This window comes from Vanellus vanellus, assembly GCF_965231255.1.
Source record: "Vanellus vanellus genome assembly, chromosome: 12".
In the NCBI taxonomy this organism is placed as follows: Eukaryota; Metazoa; Chordata; class Aves; order Charadriiformes; family Charadriidae; genus Vanellus; species Vanellus vanellus.
In genome coordinates this window covers 10533788-10550969 of record NC_138917.1, presented here as the reverse complement: position 1 = coordinate 10550969, position 17182 = coordinate 10533788, and the positions used below count along the sequence as shown (strand labels likewise).

Here is a 17182-nt window from a genome sequence, read left to right as displayed (position 1 = left end):
CACGATGTGTAATTTGAAGCACATAACTTATTCATGGCCTGTCACATCTATTCCATTTGGGAAAGGTCTTCAGCCTGCTACCCTCTTGAATTTGTTAACCCATATGATGGGCAGGATTAGCCGTAAGAGTTCTCATCTGAGAACTTGCTGTCCCAGCCACAGCAGCTTCAGGTAGGGGCAGTCCCAATGGCACTCGCTGCTATCACAGGAAAACAGGATCTTTTTTTTTTTTTTGCAAATATTTGATAAAACCTACCAAGGCGCACACAGGACCCACCTGCAATAGGTATTATTATTATTAGGGTATTATCTTCTGGTGAAATTTGATTTGAAAGAAGCAAATACCAGAGGTATTCCCATCCCTGGAAACATTTCATGTTTCAGAAACATTTCTCTTAGTTGAGAGGGAAAGGTAAAACCTGAGAAAACCCAGAAAAAAAGCCCACGTCCTTTGCATTTCCACAATGTATCATGTAAAAATAAAATAAGCCTTTGTTTCAAATTAAAAGGTCTCTTTATTTGGAAGACTCAGACTTTTCACCTTTAAAAAATGTTCTGGCAATTTCAAAACCCTTTCCCAAACGCTGAAGACACCCGCTGTGATTTTTCCCCAGAAAGTTCAGCTTTCCATCAATTAGTATATTCTGACTGACAAATGACAGTTCCTTGAAAAGTTCCCATGTGACGCTGGTGGCCAAGCCCATGACCCCAGCCGACCCCAGCCCACCCCACGCAGCCACACTGTCCGTGCTTATGGCTTCAACCCTACACACCTTGTCTTTAAACCCTCTGCCGTCACCAAGAGAGCAAACTCCTCCTGCAGACACCACACCGGTGGCGAGAGGGGAGGCATGGTGGATCCAGGGCCCCGGAACTTCATGAGGGTTTTCCACTGACATGGTCCCCGTGTAAGCTGAGCTAAATCCCACCCATCTGCAGAGTTTAACTCCCCAGAAAAAATTAAGCACTGGTATATCATGCTTACAAGCAAGCAGCCCCAAACATACTCCATTACTCGGCTGACAAATTATGGCTAATGAAAGCGAAGCCCCTCCCCGAGCCTGGTGTTTGGAAGCACGTCCAGCCTGTACCCCCAGCCAGGATGCAACCCCCCATCTCCAACCACCCCCCAGCAGCTGGGGAACCTTGGGGGCTCAACCAGAGCTCCTGCGCCCCCTCTCCCCTTGCTGCCCTCTGCCAGATGCCGCAGGGAAGCCATCACAGTACCTGTTTTGAACCAGCCATCGGGCGTGAAGGCATCTGCTGTTTCTCTGGGTCTGTTCCAGTACTCACGGAAGACAGAGGGTCCCTTCACGAGCAGTTCCCCTTCCTGGCCCTCGAGACCTGGTGTCACCTAGGACAAGCACACAGTGAATGCATCCTGGGGAGCAGCCGCATCGCTTCCACCGCCTGTCCCCCAGCGCCACAGCTTGCTAAGCAACTCGGTGCAGGACAAGCAGGACCCGTGCTGTGCACCCTCCCAGCCTTTACCAACCTCCAATGCAGCCTGCCCACCTGCAGGACCTCTTGCCTCAGGTTGAAAGGCTCCCCTAATTGCCTTCAATATTCAAAAGTGCTGAAAATATATATATGTGTTATATGAAGATGAGAACTGCCATTCTGGAACCACAGTCTAGGCAGGCTGACACCTTCCAGCTGCTGGCAAAGGAGAGGAGAGGGGAGGGGAGAAGAGGTCTCACATGCACACAGCTGGTCAAGAAATACTTTTGGGAAAGGGATGGTCATTTCTGACCCCTGGATGGCCTGATGCAGACTGGCTCCACAACAGTTGTCTGCACCTTGCTCCCACCGTAGCACTCATCAGCCTCTGTCAGGGTCAGGTTCTCACCCAGAAAACCATTTGAGAATGCCCCCATCCCCACTTGCTGCCCCCAGAGCCTCAACATGGTCCAGGGAGTGGGATGCTGGGGGTGCATCAGCAGAGACAGCGCATCGTGCTTTGCAATCTCCAGGCACCTCAATCAGGGCACCCACCCACTTGAGGAGCCCCTCTCCTGTCTCTCTTGGACAAGACTGCCTTTCCCCATGGCAGAGGCTCTCAAGGATGGATGAAAGCGGGTCACAGAGGCTGCATCCTGAAAGATCCACACATCCCTGACAACTCCGTGTCCCGTCCCCAGAGTGCTGCTGCCCTCCAGGACTGTATATCTCACAGTGACAGCAGGCAGCTGAAAGGGTAAGTGGATGGCTCAGCCTTGGAAATAGCAGATGTAGGGCACACCAGCCACCAGCTGCACCACTTGGTACTTGCAGCAACCTGTCACTGGGCCATCAGTGGCCAAGCCCTGCCCTCCCTGGGGAAAGGAAACACAGACCACTGTCCCACAGCAGCTGGGAGATCAGATCCTGGTCTGATGTTGAAGGCACGACCACCACTCACCCTAGATGTACTAGATTTGCAGTGTCGTTGGGGATGAGGACCATCCTCCTGCCCACTGCAGCCAGGCGGGCAGCCACTGCGAGGCAGGGGCAAGCAGGGGACGATGAACTTCCAAGACTGTGCCATGCTGCTGTCTGCTCTGTTGATAGATAGAAAACTTCGCTTTCCAAAACTGTCAATCTAACACTTTCTTTTTTTCCTGAGGAGGTGGCAGGAAACACCATCTGATTTGTTCTCGGGGACACGCGGCTCCTTTCAGGCTCACTGGAAGGTAACGGTTGTAGTGACAACTCAGTACCCTGCACGGGCAGGTTTTCTATGGCAACAAAACAAATATCCTGCTGTTATGGAAACTGGAGAATTGCAGGAAGGTCACAGACTTGCCTGACATGGCACGGTATCTCATCTCCCCTGCACATACATGGCTCTATAATTATAAGGATGCATGCAGGCTAAGAGATGAGGCGCTAGAGAAGCACAAACGTCACATCGCTCGTGGGACTGTGTTAACCTGAAGTCCTTTGCAGGGAAGATGTGCAAAGTCACTGCTGGGATAGAATGTCACTACAAGATGTGCTTGTACACATTGCTCCAGCCCTTTGCAGAGAACATCTTGGCAACAGGAACTCTGAGCCACTTTGTACCTGAGCAGCTGCAACTGGGACCCCAAAAGTCATCAGTGCCAAAAATGGAGCCACAAGGGCGAGCAGTAATAGCAGAACTGGAGCACCAGGCAGAATCCCAGAGCAGGGCAGGTTTCATGTCTCTGTGCAGCCTTTGATGGAAACAAAGCTTCTTTAATGGAAAATCCTTAGAAAGATGCTTTTAAGGCACAATTTTTGTTTTAAGTCATTTCTTCCTGAAGTCCTGTCTTGGAGGATGGGGTGACATGGGGCTCTCTGCACGTACAGCCCAGAATCACCTAAATGCCTCCATGTGTCACAGGCTGGGCTAAGCCCCAGAGCCCTGGCTGTGCAGCATCTCCACTGCCTGGAAGATGCTGCAGGAGAAAAAGATCCTTAATGCTGATGACGGGAGTTTAGCTGAGTGATGGCAAGGTGAGTTCTCCCCTGGGGATCTGAAAGAGGGAGCCTGAGGATCTGACTATCCACAAGCAGGACAGCACAGAGAAACCTGAGGTCCCCCACAGCCCAGCACCAAACCTCTGAACCTGCAGCAGCAAAAGGGCAAGAGGCACAAAGCCTGTGTGGGCACGCGTGGCAGGAACATGGTGGGTGATGCAGAGGGACTGGCAAGGCAGGGTTTTAGTGCTGTCACAGAAGCTGGGTGTAGTTTTACAATGCAGCTCTTTCTTCTCAATCCTTTTCCTGCTGGTCAAGTTGTGGCATCACAAAACAAGCAACTTCCCTGTGCACCCCAGTTCCCCCAGTGTACCCAGTTCCAGTTTTGCCCATCGGGTAACTCAGTCCTGAAAACCCACCAGCAGCACTTCTCCTCCTGGGGGGCAACCTCCTCCAATTGAAATTGCTCTCACATTACAGGCGTTTTAACTACTAGCATGAACCTCTGAAGTCAATCCCTTTAGCCATCAGGCCACCTCTAACTCCTCCGATAGGGCTGGGGAGGGGGTGGTGGAGGTAAAGACAGCGAAGACCTGCAAACAGCTGCCTGAGCTTCATCTACAGATCCTGCCAGATTTTGTCTTCCGCTTGTCAGCGCTGAACGCAAGAACGGGTGTAAATTTGGCTACTACAAATGTCTTCAGTCCCAGCCTGCCCGGCTGAGCCCTGCGCTGCACGGTGCCAGCCGGCAGTGCCAGACACTGCCCCACCTGCACAACCCGCGCCGTGCCCCGGCTCAGAGCAGCAGAGCTGCCCCGGGGACCAATCCTGCACAGTGTTTACCTGCACGCTGCGATGTCTTGTGTGAATCAAGCCTTGAACCAGCTCCAAATTTCTTGTCATATCAACTCAAATTTTGGCAGCGGCTCAACCCACATCTTATCTTGAGCAGAGCTCCTTGGCAGCAGGCACCTCCCTGTTGTGTAATTTAATGATGTTATGGCTGGCTTGCAAACAGTAAAACAGAAAGGCCGTGACGTTATCTTAATAGGATTTCGCTTACTGAACTCCGAATGTCACCGGCACTGCTCCCCAGTGTAGCAGAGGGGACACAAACCACCCCAGCGCCAGCAGCTTCTGCTGCTTGCAAACAGCATAAATTAAAATTCAAGGTTCAAAGCATTTATCTCCTACAATCCCTTACATCTGATCCCTGCTAAAATCCCACATACACCAAGCTAGCTGGCTGCTAACCCACTTTGAAAGCGGGGTTTTTGTGGCAGCAGTGTGGCTAGCATGTTTGTTTCTTTTCTCCATCAAATCTCAGCGGCACCCGTTGTTGATACACTGGATCGACGCTGCAAGCAGCTGCTGAAAGCATCAGATTGCTAATTGCACAGATATCCTACTCTCCTAGTGCCGTATTTTAATGCACGTTTCAACTACTTTAATGCATTCGAGCAACTTTAACACCCAGGCACAGCGTGCCCCTGAAGGTTGCTGTTTGATAGCTTTTTGCTGTAAAACCGATTCGGTGAGTTGAGCTGGGCCAGCCGGCATACTAGATAAGATTACATTTTCCACGCATGAAAATAAAAGGTTGTAATAAATCCTTTGAAGGACTAAATCTGGGTGATTATAAAATGCATATTTTCCCTGCTTCCATTTTACCTCTTTATTAGGAGGAAGCGAGGACGGTTTGTAAATAGCTGGGAATCCCCGCTTGGCAAGCGGCCCTGGGATTTGTTCAAAGTGGCCATTTGTTTTCTTGCGGTCTCTGATATACGCTGCCCCACGCTCCTCCGGGAACTGCGGGAGAGGAGCTTGTAATGGACTTTAATGGAATTAGGGGCTTTTACGGAGGTAGGCTCAGAGCGGCATGTCTTTCGCTGGGAAGCAGAGGAGGCATAGCGGATTCCTAAGCATAAACATGTGGAAGACACAGAGTGAAAGCTGGGAGGCGAGGCTTGTAAGGGGAAGTAATAACTTGTTATTGGGCTGATAGGATTGGGAGGAAACCAGACAAGCTTTTAGGAAAAACAACAAACACCTTCTTCAAGTTGCAAAAAATAGGTTTCAGGGGACACATTTAACTTCTACCAGAACCCTCTTTCCCTCTGCCCCCCCAAAAATAATAATCTGAACCTCTTCCCTGGGTGAGTACCAAAGGCAGCAGATCAGAGCATCTTCCCTCAGGAGGGACCTTAAAAGGGACCTTGCAACACTTGTGCCCCAGAAGTGCAAGGCAGTGCATTTGCAGATGAGCGGTTTCCCAGGATGGGGTGAAGTGGAGCAGGGAGGAGGGCAGTGCAAGGGCCTGAAGATCCCGTATCATTTTCTTTCTACTCTTCCCTACTTACACTTCTGTCCCTTGGTCCCCACTCCCTGTTCCACCCTCCTACCCAGCCACAGCCTGCTTTCTGACTCCTTTGCAGTCCTTGCTCCACAACGAAGCAGTTCCCCAAAGCCAACCCCACTCCGGCAGCTCCCATGACCCCGGGCTCCAAGCAGCCCAGCTTCCTTCACCACCACCGCTGCCGGAGCAGGAGAGAACAGCCCAGGATAGGCACTGTCACCGATACAACCAAGAAAAGCAAAAGCATTTACATTTGTGTGGAGGAAGAAAATGCTTCTGCAGCTCTGCCTCCTCTGCCACAGCCCCACTGTGCTGCTCAGCTTGGAAGCGCTTGGCATTTTTCCCCACCTTGTAAATAAGTGATTACTGTGATCAAAATAATTAAGCAACCCAGCCTTTTAAGTGGCTAATAGAAGACAATAATTTATATGTGTGAGGTTTATGGAAGTGATGGAGCCCTTTTAGCAGTTCTCACAGAGTAGTAACTTTGTCTTGTTTTCTCTTTTTGTTTTGTTTTTTTGTTTGTTTGTTTTTTTTTAACCATAGCAGAGCATGGAAAATAACATAACGAAGCCTGAAGAACTGCCTCACCTTCCCCCCCTGCATCCCCGGGTTGAGTTGCGGCGCACGGATGCCCTGCCACGCTCACCACCACACTGCTGCAGAGGCTTACCTGCCACCACCACTTCCAGACACGCTGCCTGCCCCTCATGAGACCACTCGCTCACCCCTTCAAGATTTCAGTGGCACAGAGAGCGTTGCGATACAGCAAAGCCTTGTCACAACATGGCATCCAACAGCTCAGGTCCCACCGACCTGGAGAAAGCACAGGAGCTCCAGGCTCTGCTCAGACCCTGTTCTTCCAGACCATGGGATCATGCTAAATCCAGTCCTGGCGTGGTGGGTGACAAGAGAGATGAGGACATGCTCACCTGCCTCCTAAAAGGAAGCTGGAGACCAATAATCCGCTTGACAGTGCCTTTTAATCACTGTCTCTCTGGGCCGTATTTGAATGGATGTCCTAGAGGTGTGAGGTTTGCTAGAGCATTACCAAATTCCCAGGCAATCTGAACTCTCATGCACATTCATAATTAAAAATTCCCCGCTAAGTTGCGTATTTTTGTAAAAGCATTATCGTTCCTCTGAGCTCTGTGTCCTGCAGCATCCTGCAGAAGGCAAGCAGGAGGCAATTTAGACACAGAACAATTTTCCTCCTGCTGGAAAAAGGCAGATTTCTGCTCCTCGGGGACACGGCACAGAGAAAGAAAAAAAAATTAAACCAAAAAACCCCAAGCCCAGACTGTAATCTACAAGGCCACATTTCACATCTGTTTTTGCAATGTTAACTTTTATAAAAGGGCTGGGAATAACACGATCAATTTACTTTTCATTTTGGAGGGTTATAAATTTAAAAGCAACACTGGTACACAGTGGAGCTGGAACACTGAAACTTATTTTCAAAAAACTCAACCGTCTACTCACAGCAAATGTTGTTCCACTGAAAACAAAAGTGACTGTATATATTTTTAGGCAATACTGATTTTTAAAAGTTACCAGACTGATTAACTCCAGATGATCCCAAAAGAACCACAGAAAACAACCAAAGTTTGGGAAAGGTCACTCCTCCCCGCAGTTGGTCCACGGACCCAAAACTTCTTGATCTATATTAACACCATAAATTAGACGCGTAACACTATTCCAGAAACGCCAACAGCTCTCCACGCTGCTGTTCTCATCCCTCTTGTTTGCAGGCTTCAGAAGATAATAAACGAGGAGAGATGTCAGCACATCTTCCCACTCCCTCAGCTTTCTTCATTAGAGAAAGGCTCCTGACGTGCCCTCGCAACGCCTGCTCCGATTTTGTGCTCGGGGGCAGGCAGAGGACCAGGCAAGGATTCAATTAGCAGCCCACCTTCAGTTCATTTTTCATAAGCCTCACTTAAAAGTCGAGGTCAGGGAGGCTGTGATGTGCTGTGACTACAGACGATCGCACTGCCCTAGAACCTCTAATTGCTTCCTTGTGCTAAACCATGCTGCAGCAGCCGGTGCCTCCTCCCCTTGGCTGGAAGCACTCTGGGGCAGAGACTGTCCCTTTTTGTTCTGGTCTCTGCTTCTGCACCTTCACCACCACAACCAGGGCTCTTTGGCAAAGATCTCCAAGGTGTCCTACAGAAGCAACAGTCTCCACAACCCGACGGAGATCCAACAAGCCTATCACGGGAGGAGGTAGGTTGTAAGTGTGCAGGCTGAACCCACAGCTCAGAAGGACTCAGGTGCGAAGTTGTAAAAATCAAGTAGAAACAGGCACTAGCGACTGTGTTGGCAGGAGACCTGCTTTCATCCCGTGCCTCATAACGCTAAACATGAACACCCCAGTCTTCCAAGCTCTCCTGGCACAGACAAGGATACAGAAAAGGGCTGAAGACCAAAACCAGCCATTGTGGGACAAGAGAGGATTCCACCGCTTGTCCCTCATGTTGGGAGAACCAAGACTGCCAGCCTGGTGAAGGGGACCAAGGACACTCATCCCAAGTCCTCCTCCCCCTAACAAGGAGGAATGAAAACATAAAACAATAATAAAGAGATTGATAGAGATTTTGAGGATGCTATGACAAAGGCTGAGGTGCTATGACAATGGTTAGCTCAAAGGAAACACTTGTGGAAAGAAGGTTCTTCTTGACAGATGGATTCAATCTGATTGTGCAAGGAAATAGTTTTATGGAATAAAGGCTGCTCCTGTGAGAAAAAAGTTTTCAACTAAGAAACAAGGGGACATGATGCTAACATAATATCTGCCTCCACTTTTACTACCAGGAAGAAATAAAACACAACTATGGCCAAAAATAAAAAAAAAAAAATAAAAATCAGAAGACAGACAGAACGAAGGAAGGAGATATAAGTACATATGAGAATGCAATTACAGACCGAGTTGATTAAGGAACTGCAAGCGATCGATGAGAAGCAGCTAAAGTGTTTGTACGGTAATGAAAGCAGCCTGGGCAACAAAATGGAGAAACTTGAATTACTTGGGCAGGAGACAAAGCAGGTTACTGAGGAGATGAGAGGAACATGGTGAGACAGAAATTGTAACTGGATTATACACAACTGCAAAGTCCAATGCTGCGAGGGCTTTGGAAGAAGTTTTTGGAAGAAGTGGAGGCAAATGGAAAATGAGAAAAAGTGCTGTGTGAGTTTACCAAAGATAGATCATACCAGAAAACCTGAGGACTGATGTTCCAGATAGAAGAAAAGCAGCATATCTGATCCAGGCTGCCTTCAACAATGTATTCCCCACGCTGCCTGCCCGGGAGATGGCTACTGATGGCAGAGATCACAGGGTTGAGGCCAAGATTCGCGAGGTGGAAGAGACGAAGCTCAAAGCATCCCACAAGACCCTACGGTAGCCAGCCAGCCTCATCAGCCAGCCTTTGGCTCTCCATAGCTCAACTTGAATTTCACCCAAAGTCCCAAGTAACAGTTCAACCCTGAATCAGCGACTTGCATCCTACGAGGCTTCAGAACCATATAGTGGCAAACTGCTGATGGGAGATGGAACTGGGATAGTGGAGGTAAGGTTCACCATCGAGAGGCTCGTGGGAGGTACCAGTACACAAAGATGAGATGCTGTAGGGACAAGAAAACAGATGAAAACTTGTACTGTTGGGAGGAGGGACGTTCTGAAAGTGTAGGAGCACTGAGGACAAAGAACTAACTGGTTTAGGCTGAGGTCTGACCAGGATAGGAAAGAAACAAACGAGTCCAGAGACAGGACTGCCTGGGCCAGGTGGTCACATCCCCACAGGCATGTCCGTACCAGTCCATTTTCAGGAATGCCAGTCATGGCTGGCACATGCCTACCTCTAACCTCAGGAGCTACATGCAGGAGAAGAGCCGTACATTCACACCAGCCATATCAAATTACCTGAATGGATGAGATAAGGAGACACCACCTAAGAGGTGCACATGCAACAGCACCTCCACATGGGACCCAGCCCACAGAGGTGCCAAGTACTAAAGTCCATGGCACACCACCCACAGGCAGCAGCCACGGGGGTGCCTAGACCTTGGACGAAGCCTCCAAAACAATCCTGGCAGCTCAGTGGTGACTGAGCACCTCCCCACCAGTTCTCCGGAGATCTGGGATGAAGATGCGTGAGGTGGAGCTACTCCTAGTCCCCTCCACAGGAGCATCAACAACCAAGACCTCTGCCCTTAACAAAGGGTGGTGGTGCCAGCTGCCCCCAGTGCCCGCAGCCCCACAGAGGTGCTGGAAACCAGCAGCAAGCTGCTAGCAGATGGCAGAGACACGGGGGGCACGAGGAGGAGGGGCCAGGAGGTGGTGGTGGCTTTCGGGAGGGATGGCTGCAGCCGAGCCGGTTCCCGTCCAGGACGACAGCTTGCATATGGATAAACAACAAGATAATTACAACCTTTTCGGGGGGAGAAAAGCCGATGGCTGCAGCGTCCTCCTGCTGCCAGCTCCTGCAATCCATACGTCCCGCACGGCTCCCTTCGCAGCCTCATCATGAGAAAATTACTCGCCATAAAAGCCCTGGCTAGAGCACTGCATTAGATACAGCTGTGAAACCGTTTATCTATTGATAGACCCCTATTGTCAGGGACTGGGGTTTGGCTTTCGTGCGAGCGAGCAATTTGGAAAAGGAAAAAAAAAAAAAAAAACCACCCACAAAAATCCAACAAAAATGAAAACCCAAAAAAACCTACCAACCAACCAACAAACAAACAAATAAAGAAGGGGAGAGACAATACCCGACAGCTCGCAGGGTTTCCAGGCCTCTGCCAGCTGGGAAGCTAAGCGTATGAAATATGCATCGCACTGAACAAAGCAAACTGAAACATTCGGCGCTGGAAAGCTGTAACCCTTTCCTGTGCACCGGAGCCAGACGCGGGGAGAACAAGATCCCCGGGCTGCCAAAAAGTTAAGGGGAAAAAAGACCAGGAGAAAAACCATCCAGGGCCGTGGGTTAGGAGGAGCGCTGACAGCTTCCCCTACACCAACACCCAGGCTGTTCCTATAGGATCAGACAAGCTCAACAGGCAGCTGCTTAAGGCAGGTTAAATGTTTAGGAACTACTTTGGAGGAGCGATAGCTGGGATGGCTCAAAGCATGTAAAGCTGCTGCTGTCCCCTGATGTCCACTTCCACACCTCTGCTCCCCATGGATGTATTGGAGGAGGAGCACTTCTCCAAACACTCAATGGGCAACATCTCTCCAGGGGACCATGCTCTGCACCACCACACTCCTGCGCAGGGAGGAGGTGGGGGACACTGTGTCAGGGTGCAGCCACTGTGATTCTGCTGGGGAGTGTCACCTTCCACCCACACTGCTCCACCACAGGTGGCCCTGTCCCACACCATGTTGCAAAGTTTTGGTGCTCAGGGACATGGTTTGGAAGTGGGCCCGGTAGCGTTAGATAACAGTTGGACTTGATCTTAAAAGTCTTTTCCAGCCATAATGATTCTATGAAAGCATCCTCAGCTGGGAACGGATCGTGCAGCGAGGGGATCTCATCAGGCTGGAGCACCTCGTTTTGGTGTTGGCAGTGATGGTGCAGCTTCAGGCAGGGCACAGCCAACAGCCTGATCGCACATGGCTCCACGTCAGCTCAGGAAACCAGCTCACAGCCCAAGGTGCAGCAACAATGAGCAAGGAATCAGCACAAGGGTCAGCTAGAAAACCTGAGCAAACTGGATGCAACGGAGCACAAGGCTCACGAGAGCTGCACGGAGATCGGAGGGCTGGAGCACGTGCATGAAAGGAATCCAGCACTCTAATCAAAGCATGGGAGAAAATGAAGGGAAGAACAGAGATCCAGCAAACTTTCAGCTAAGTAGATTATTGATCTTCAGGGTGTGCCAGAAACCAACTTTGCAAATTACAGCAGTCCCCTGCTGCAAGCTCAGGCAGTTACCGGATGGCAAAGCAGAAACGCTCCCCACCTCCCCGCTTCCACCACCCACACGCCTTCCTCTGCCACCGCCTCGATGCCGCCAAGCTCCTGTTTGCATCTCACTGCGGCAGGACATGCAAACATGTCCAAAGGGTGACAACGTGAAAGGAAACGGCGCGATCTGCCAGCATCTAATGAGAGAGACAGTGTTAGCGGGGAAGAAACAGCTCAGAGAAAGTCTGTTATCTTCTGTTGTCAAGAAGGAGCAGAAGACAGAAACCTCAGCCCAATGCGAGCGGGTAAGGCGGTGACCTTGCGAGGTTCTGTACAGCTAAGCAAATAATTTCCTTGGCAAAGGCAGGCGCTCTTTCCGCTCACAGTCAGGAGGGTTTCTGCACAGCGGAGCCAAGGTGTGAACGCCTCACAGATTGCCCTGACAATGCGTCTAACCCCCGGCACAAAGATCACCTGCTCGTGGGAGCCAAGAAGCTGGTGAGAAGAGACGGTTTGGAGCCCAACTCCAAACAGGGTGCTCAGCATCCCACCAAATCTGCCCCACCATGCTTGCTCTTAGCCCTCTGTGCTGCTGGGCACGGCTGTCCCCCAGCACGGCCCCGTGCCCCCGCCACAGCCCGGACCAGCTCTGGTTTGGCAGTTTCATTATTATCTGTGCAGCGGCACAGATGTGCACTGCGCTTTCTGTGTACGGAGAGAGGTCCCTGCCCTGAAAGTCTTAAAACCGAAGCAGACGGCAGGCACTCCCTGTGCCGGCTCGGTTGCCGGGAGGTTTATATTTCCAGCAATCCATTACGTGACATTTGGTAGTTTTTCATAGCATCAATGCCAAACCAGAGAGAAATGCCCAGAGCAGGGATGGGACTGCGGATGCTCATATCAAACCCAGGCAGAGCAGGCACTGGGAGGGCTGCGTGCCTCCTGTCACCGGTCCCAGCACCACTGTCTTTCCACCAGGACCCCTTTGCCTTTGCTGGGTCCAAACCACAGACCTCCCAGCCCTCAAAAGACATGCTGTAAGCCTCGGAGCCCACCTGCGAGAGAGAGGAGGAAGTATTTGTTTATCCCTTCTCATTAGAGGCAAGGAAAAGGCCACACCGAGGTTGTCTGGTGGCATAGGCAGGGAGGGTGACACCAAACAGGTCTTCTCATCCCCAGGACATCCCCTCTGCTATGGCGGAGTCGATTTTAAAAAAAAGCCAGGCCTTTCTTTGACTGGTGGAGCGTGATAAGCACTTGGACTGTCAGATCCTCCTTGTTTTAAATAAATTCCACTGACGTACTCTCTTCTGACATAAATTATTAACCAAGCATGATGCACACAGTGTGCCAGCAGCAGCATGGCAAGGCAGGAACAGGCAGCAGGTGAGACTTTCTGCCTGCAACCGCAGGTGTGAAGCGGTTAAATTACACTGTCACTGGGAGAAGAGGTGTGCCACCACGGCTGCCACCTGCCCGCCAGCGTGGCCACGCAATGCAAAGTCACACTCCATACCCAGGCCATATAAAATCCAAACTCCTGTCATCTCCATGTGTCTATGCCAAGACGCACTGAGAGCGGGGACTGCTTTTCCTACCTCGCCATGGCCCTTCTGACAGTCCCAGGGACAGAGGTAGCCGGCTCTGCTCTGTTCCTGGAAATGCTGTGGATGTCCTGGAGGTACTCAGCCAGCCACTGTCTCCTAAGGTGGCCCAAAGCAGATGGGACCATTTCTTTCCCTTCAGCCTGAAGAAACTCCCAGTTAAGCTGGGACAAGGGGCTAGGTGGGCGAGATGGGGATAACCTTTCAGAGAGGGACCAACCCATCAGCCAACACCCAGAGGCAAACCCTACCACCTTCCCACTCTCTCCCCAGTTGATGTCTTTTCACTACAACATTAAAAAAATAAAACCAAAACAAAACAAACAGGGGAGAGCCTGATGGAAAGCCAGCCTTCAGCAAGGGGTGCGGTGCCAACATCAGCACTGGTGGGAGCTCCTGGGAGCACCATCAGACGTCGGTATGGACCTGTGCTGGGGGCTGAAGGGTGTATGTGAGAAATAGCTGGGATAAAAGAGCAATGCCTCTGCCCCAAATATAAACTCAAGCAGCCTGAAGTCAGAGAAAAGAGAAGAGTTGTGTGACTCCCAGCTCTCTGAAGCCCTGGGGGATGGTGGGCTTCCAGCAACAGACACAAGTCATCTGGGCTCCCTTTCTTCTCCAGCCACTCAATAAAACCAGAAGAAAGGGGAAGGACTATTGAGCAGAAAAAACAACATTACATATTTTTTTCCTCTCATAATTCAGAAGAACATCCACATTTCATCCTGGAAGTAGCTGCACTTTGGGGATTCTTGTGTCTAAGACCTAATTTGTAAAGCGCCTAGGGATCCTTTAGAGTAAAAAAAGCATTATAGGATCATTATTAAAATGGACACATTATATTTCATGTCTCAGTTCCACAGAAGTGGAAAAAAAAGGCCAAGATCTAACTCCAGAACGAGGGGACAAAAGCAAGAAACATAACACCTATCCAGTGGAGTAATAAAAACAGGACATGGATTCCTACCTGTTGAGTGTTGCACTGGAGCAGCCGCTCCAGGTATCCTGCTTTGCCCACTGCTCAGCCACACACAGCAGTGACACAGAGTAAAGAGCAGCAAGCCTTTTTTTTTTTTTTTTTTTTTTTTTTTAAAGAAAAGCCACAATCCCTGACCAGAGTGGTCCCTCTGAGCTCTCCCCTGGGCTTGTTTTGCATGTCAGGGGTGGGATCCAGCACTCCATTATGGCATCAGAATGTAGAACACAACCTGCTGCCGCCTGACCACAAACCACACGTGGGGCTTGCCCGTGGTCCCACTGGCTTCTCCAGCTGCCAGCACAGATAATCTAGAGGAAAAAAAGGCTTTCTTGAGCCTTTCACCAATACTCACACCAGCAGTGTCTCTGGTATACCCTGCCACAGACCGGGAAGCTCCTTTCGAACCCTTGGCATGTACGTGGCTAGATGAGAAGCTATTTCCCCAGAGGAACGAGTGAAGCCATGTATTTCAGGCTGAATCTCATGCCTGCCTGTCTCCCACCCACACTGCGCACACAACTGCTGGCGTAATTTCTCTCACGCATACAGCATCTATCTACTCAGCTGAGCCTGTACATCACCTGGCTATTGATCTGTCGGAGGCGACATGACCTGCACCCGCAATGAGGGTGCAAAGGAGATGTGGCAGGAATGCAGACCCTGTTCAGGCATTTCTGTGGGGAGAGAAAGGGGCTGCGGCAGCAGGACATCTTGGGCTGGGGGGCTGCTTCTGCAGCAGGGAACACACAGCACCCCAACAAGGGAGCAGGTCACCAGGAAGGCCCAACCACTTCACCATCAAGGATATCCGACTTCTGAGATACCAGAACTGTGGGTTCAGATATCACTTGGCACTTGGAGCTCGGCATGGAGCTGGACTTTCATGGAAACCTAATGGGTTGCCCCCTGCACCGTTTTGAAACAAATGTAACCCCCAAGACCCCCGGTCCTGCCCTTCCAATTCTCACTGCTAAAACCCTGATCAAAACAGCAAAATAAACACAGACCCCATTTCTAGATTTTCCAGCACTCATCCTCTCCTCCAGACTATTTAGTAACTCTTTAGACCAGAGTAGGGTCCATCTGAATTCCTGTCAATGCCTTGTTCTTACCTTCGGCAGCAGACTTCAACTTTTTGACCTGGATTTCAAAGGCCAGGCACTGCTTGACCCATCACCTTCCTCTGAGCCATCAACAGCCTCAGCAGACATAGTATCATCTTCTTAAACCGTAACCCATAGCCCTTATACTATAGCCTTCACCTTCTACCCTCCATACAGAGAGGTGTTCTCTCTCAGATGTTGTTCTTCTTTGCAGGCAAGGGCAACACTTATGCGGTCCACAAAGTAGCATGGCTATAGTAAGCCATAAACGAGTACAAGAAAGAGAAAACTCTAAATAGCATCAGTGAGTTCCTGGGAATAACAGCAGAGCAAGCATCAACCCTCGGGGCTTCAAAGGGCTGGGGAGGAGAGAACTTTTCATGAGACAAAGTGAAGCAGCAGGGCACATGGCTGAGCACTACCTGTGTGTTGTCTTCATCTCCCTGAGCATGGACGGTGTAGGAACGACCACCATTTTTCAAGGTCTCAGTGGCAATGCGTACTTCCACCCCTGGAAGTGGGGTGCCCACAGAACCTGCAAAGGAAAACAAGACTGAAACAGTGGACAGCCTCTGGGAAACAACAAAATCAAGGATGCAAAAGAGCAGCTGCTCATCTATGAATGGCATCTGCAGACTGTGCTGGCACTAAAGAACTTCCTAGCAGGGGGTTACCCTTCAGGAAGGCTTCGATCACATCGTATGTCTGCATGCAAATGTCACTGTGGTGCAATACGCTGTTGTTCGCTGAGCAGGCAGTGTTGGAAATGCCTAGGAAAACAAATGTGTCTCCAGCCCTGAACAGTCTCTCTTGGCCAGTCTTTGAAGACATCAGCACAGCTTTGTAGCTCAGTAATGAAGCTGTCTATTAAAAAAAAAAAAAAAGTACCATGAAACCTACACAAAAACATGAGAAGAAAGAGCATGATGATTACTACAGTGGCTCACTGCTTCTCTATAGCCTGGACCTGACAGAGAAGGCAAAGGCTTAACAGTGTGAGAATTGCAAGGGATTATCTCAGTTTTATGAGACATCAATACACTGTATATAAAACATCATAGAAGAAAAGCAGAGATCAAAACTACACCATTCTTCCACAGGTTTCAATTTTCAAAGCCAGGGAATCTGACACTGTCACAAACAACTGCCGTTAAGCTCCAAGATGGTCCTGCGACGCAGAGCTCCCCAACCTGCAGCCTGCAGCGTTCCCACCCCTTGGTCTAGTGCATGCTCTTCTTGGTGGGCATCTGAAAGCACAGAAAAAAGGGCAGCCTTGTTCCTTCGACCTCTGTCTGACAGGGGGCTTCAGGCTCAGCAGCAACAAGGAGTCATGGGCATCTGCTGGCTCAGCAGGTTTCACTCTGCATCTCAGTGGCACAGGACGGCTCTCATTGCATGATGAAGCCCGTGACTTTCATCCCCTGCAAGCAGGGAGAGGGATGTCAGCACAGAGCAGCCTGTGGCTCAGGAGGACTGGACAGGTCAAAGCTTAAAGCAGTAAGTGTACTCTTTAAGACATAATCAATTCTTTCCCTGGAGCCTCTCCAGTTGGTGATGCTTTCTAGCTCTGCTAGTCCTCAGAGCAGGGTGTGCAGGACCTGGAGCTCAGTGCTGTCTTCCTCTTGTCATCTGTATTTCAGGCGTTTGGCTTCAGGTGGCATTTTCCCTATCCTGGTCTCATTCTCCTGTTCAAGCCCTGGAGATCCGGTATCTGTGACATCATGATTTTGTTTGCTACATTGGTCAGTTGCCATGGAAATTGATATGTCGTCGTAGCCCAGATTTATGGCATCCCTGCAGGATCAGCTAAG

The 17182-nt window shown here is 50.2% G+C and overlaps 1 protein-coding gene across 1 annotated transcript in view; it reads right to left on the bottom strand.

The window, feature by feature from the left end:
• Positions 1 to 17182, bottom strand: part of ACSF3 (acyl-CoA synthetase family member 3) — a 67518-nt gene that overhangs the window by 29915 nt on the left and 20421 nt on the right. The window contains exons 6-7 of the mRNA XM_082489539.1: positions 15794 to 15906; positions 1228 to 1354 (exon numbers count right to left, since the gene is read on the bottom strand). Of these exons, the coding sequence (XP_082345665.1) occupies positions 1228 to 1354; positions 15794 to 15906 (240 nt within the window). The remainder of the gene's footprint in view (positions 1 to 1227; positions 1355 to 15793; positions 15907 to 17182) is intronic.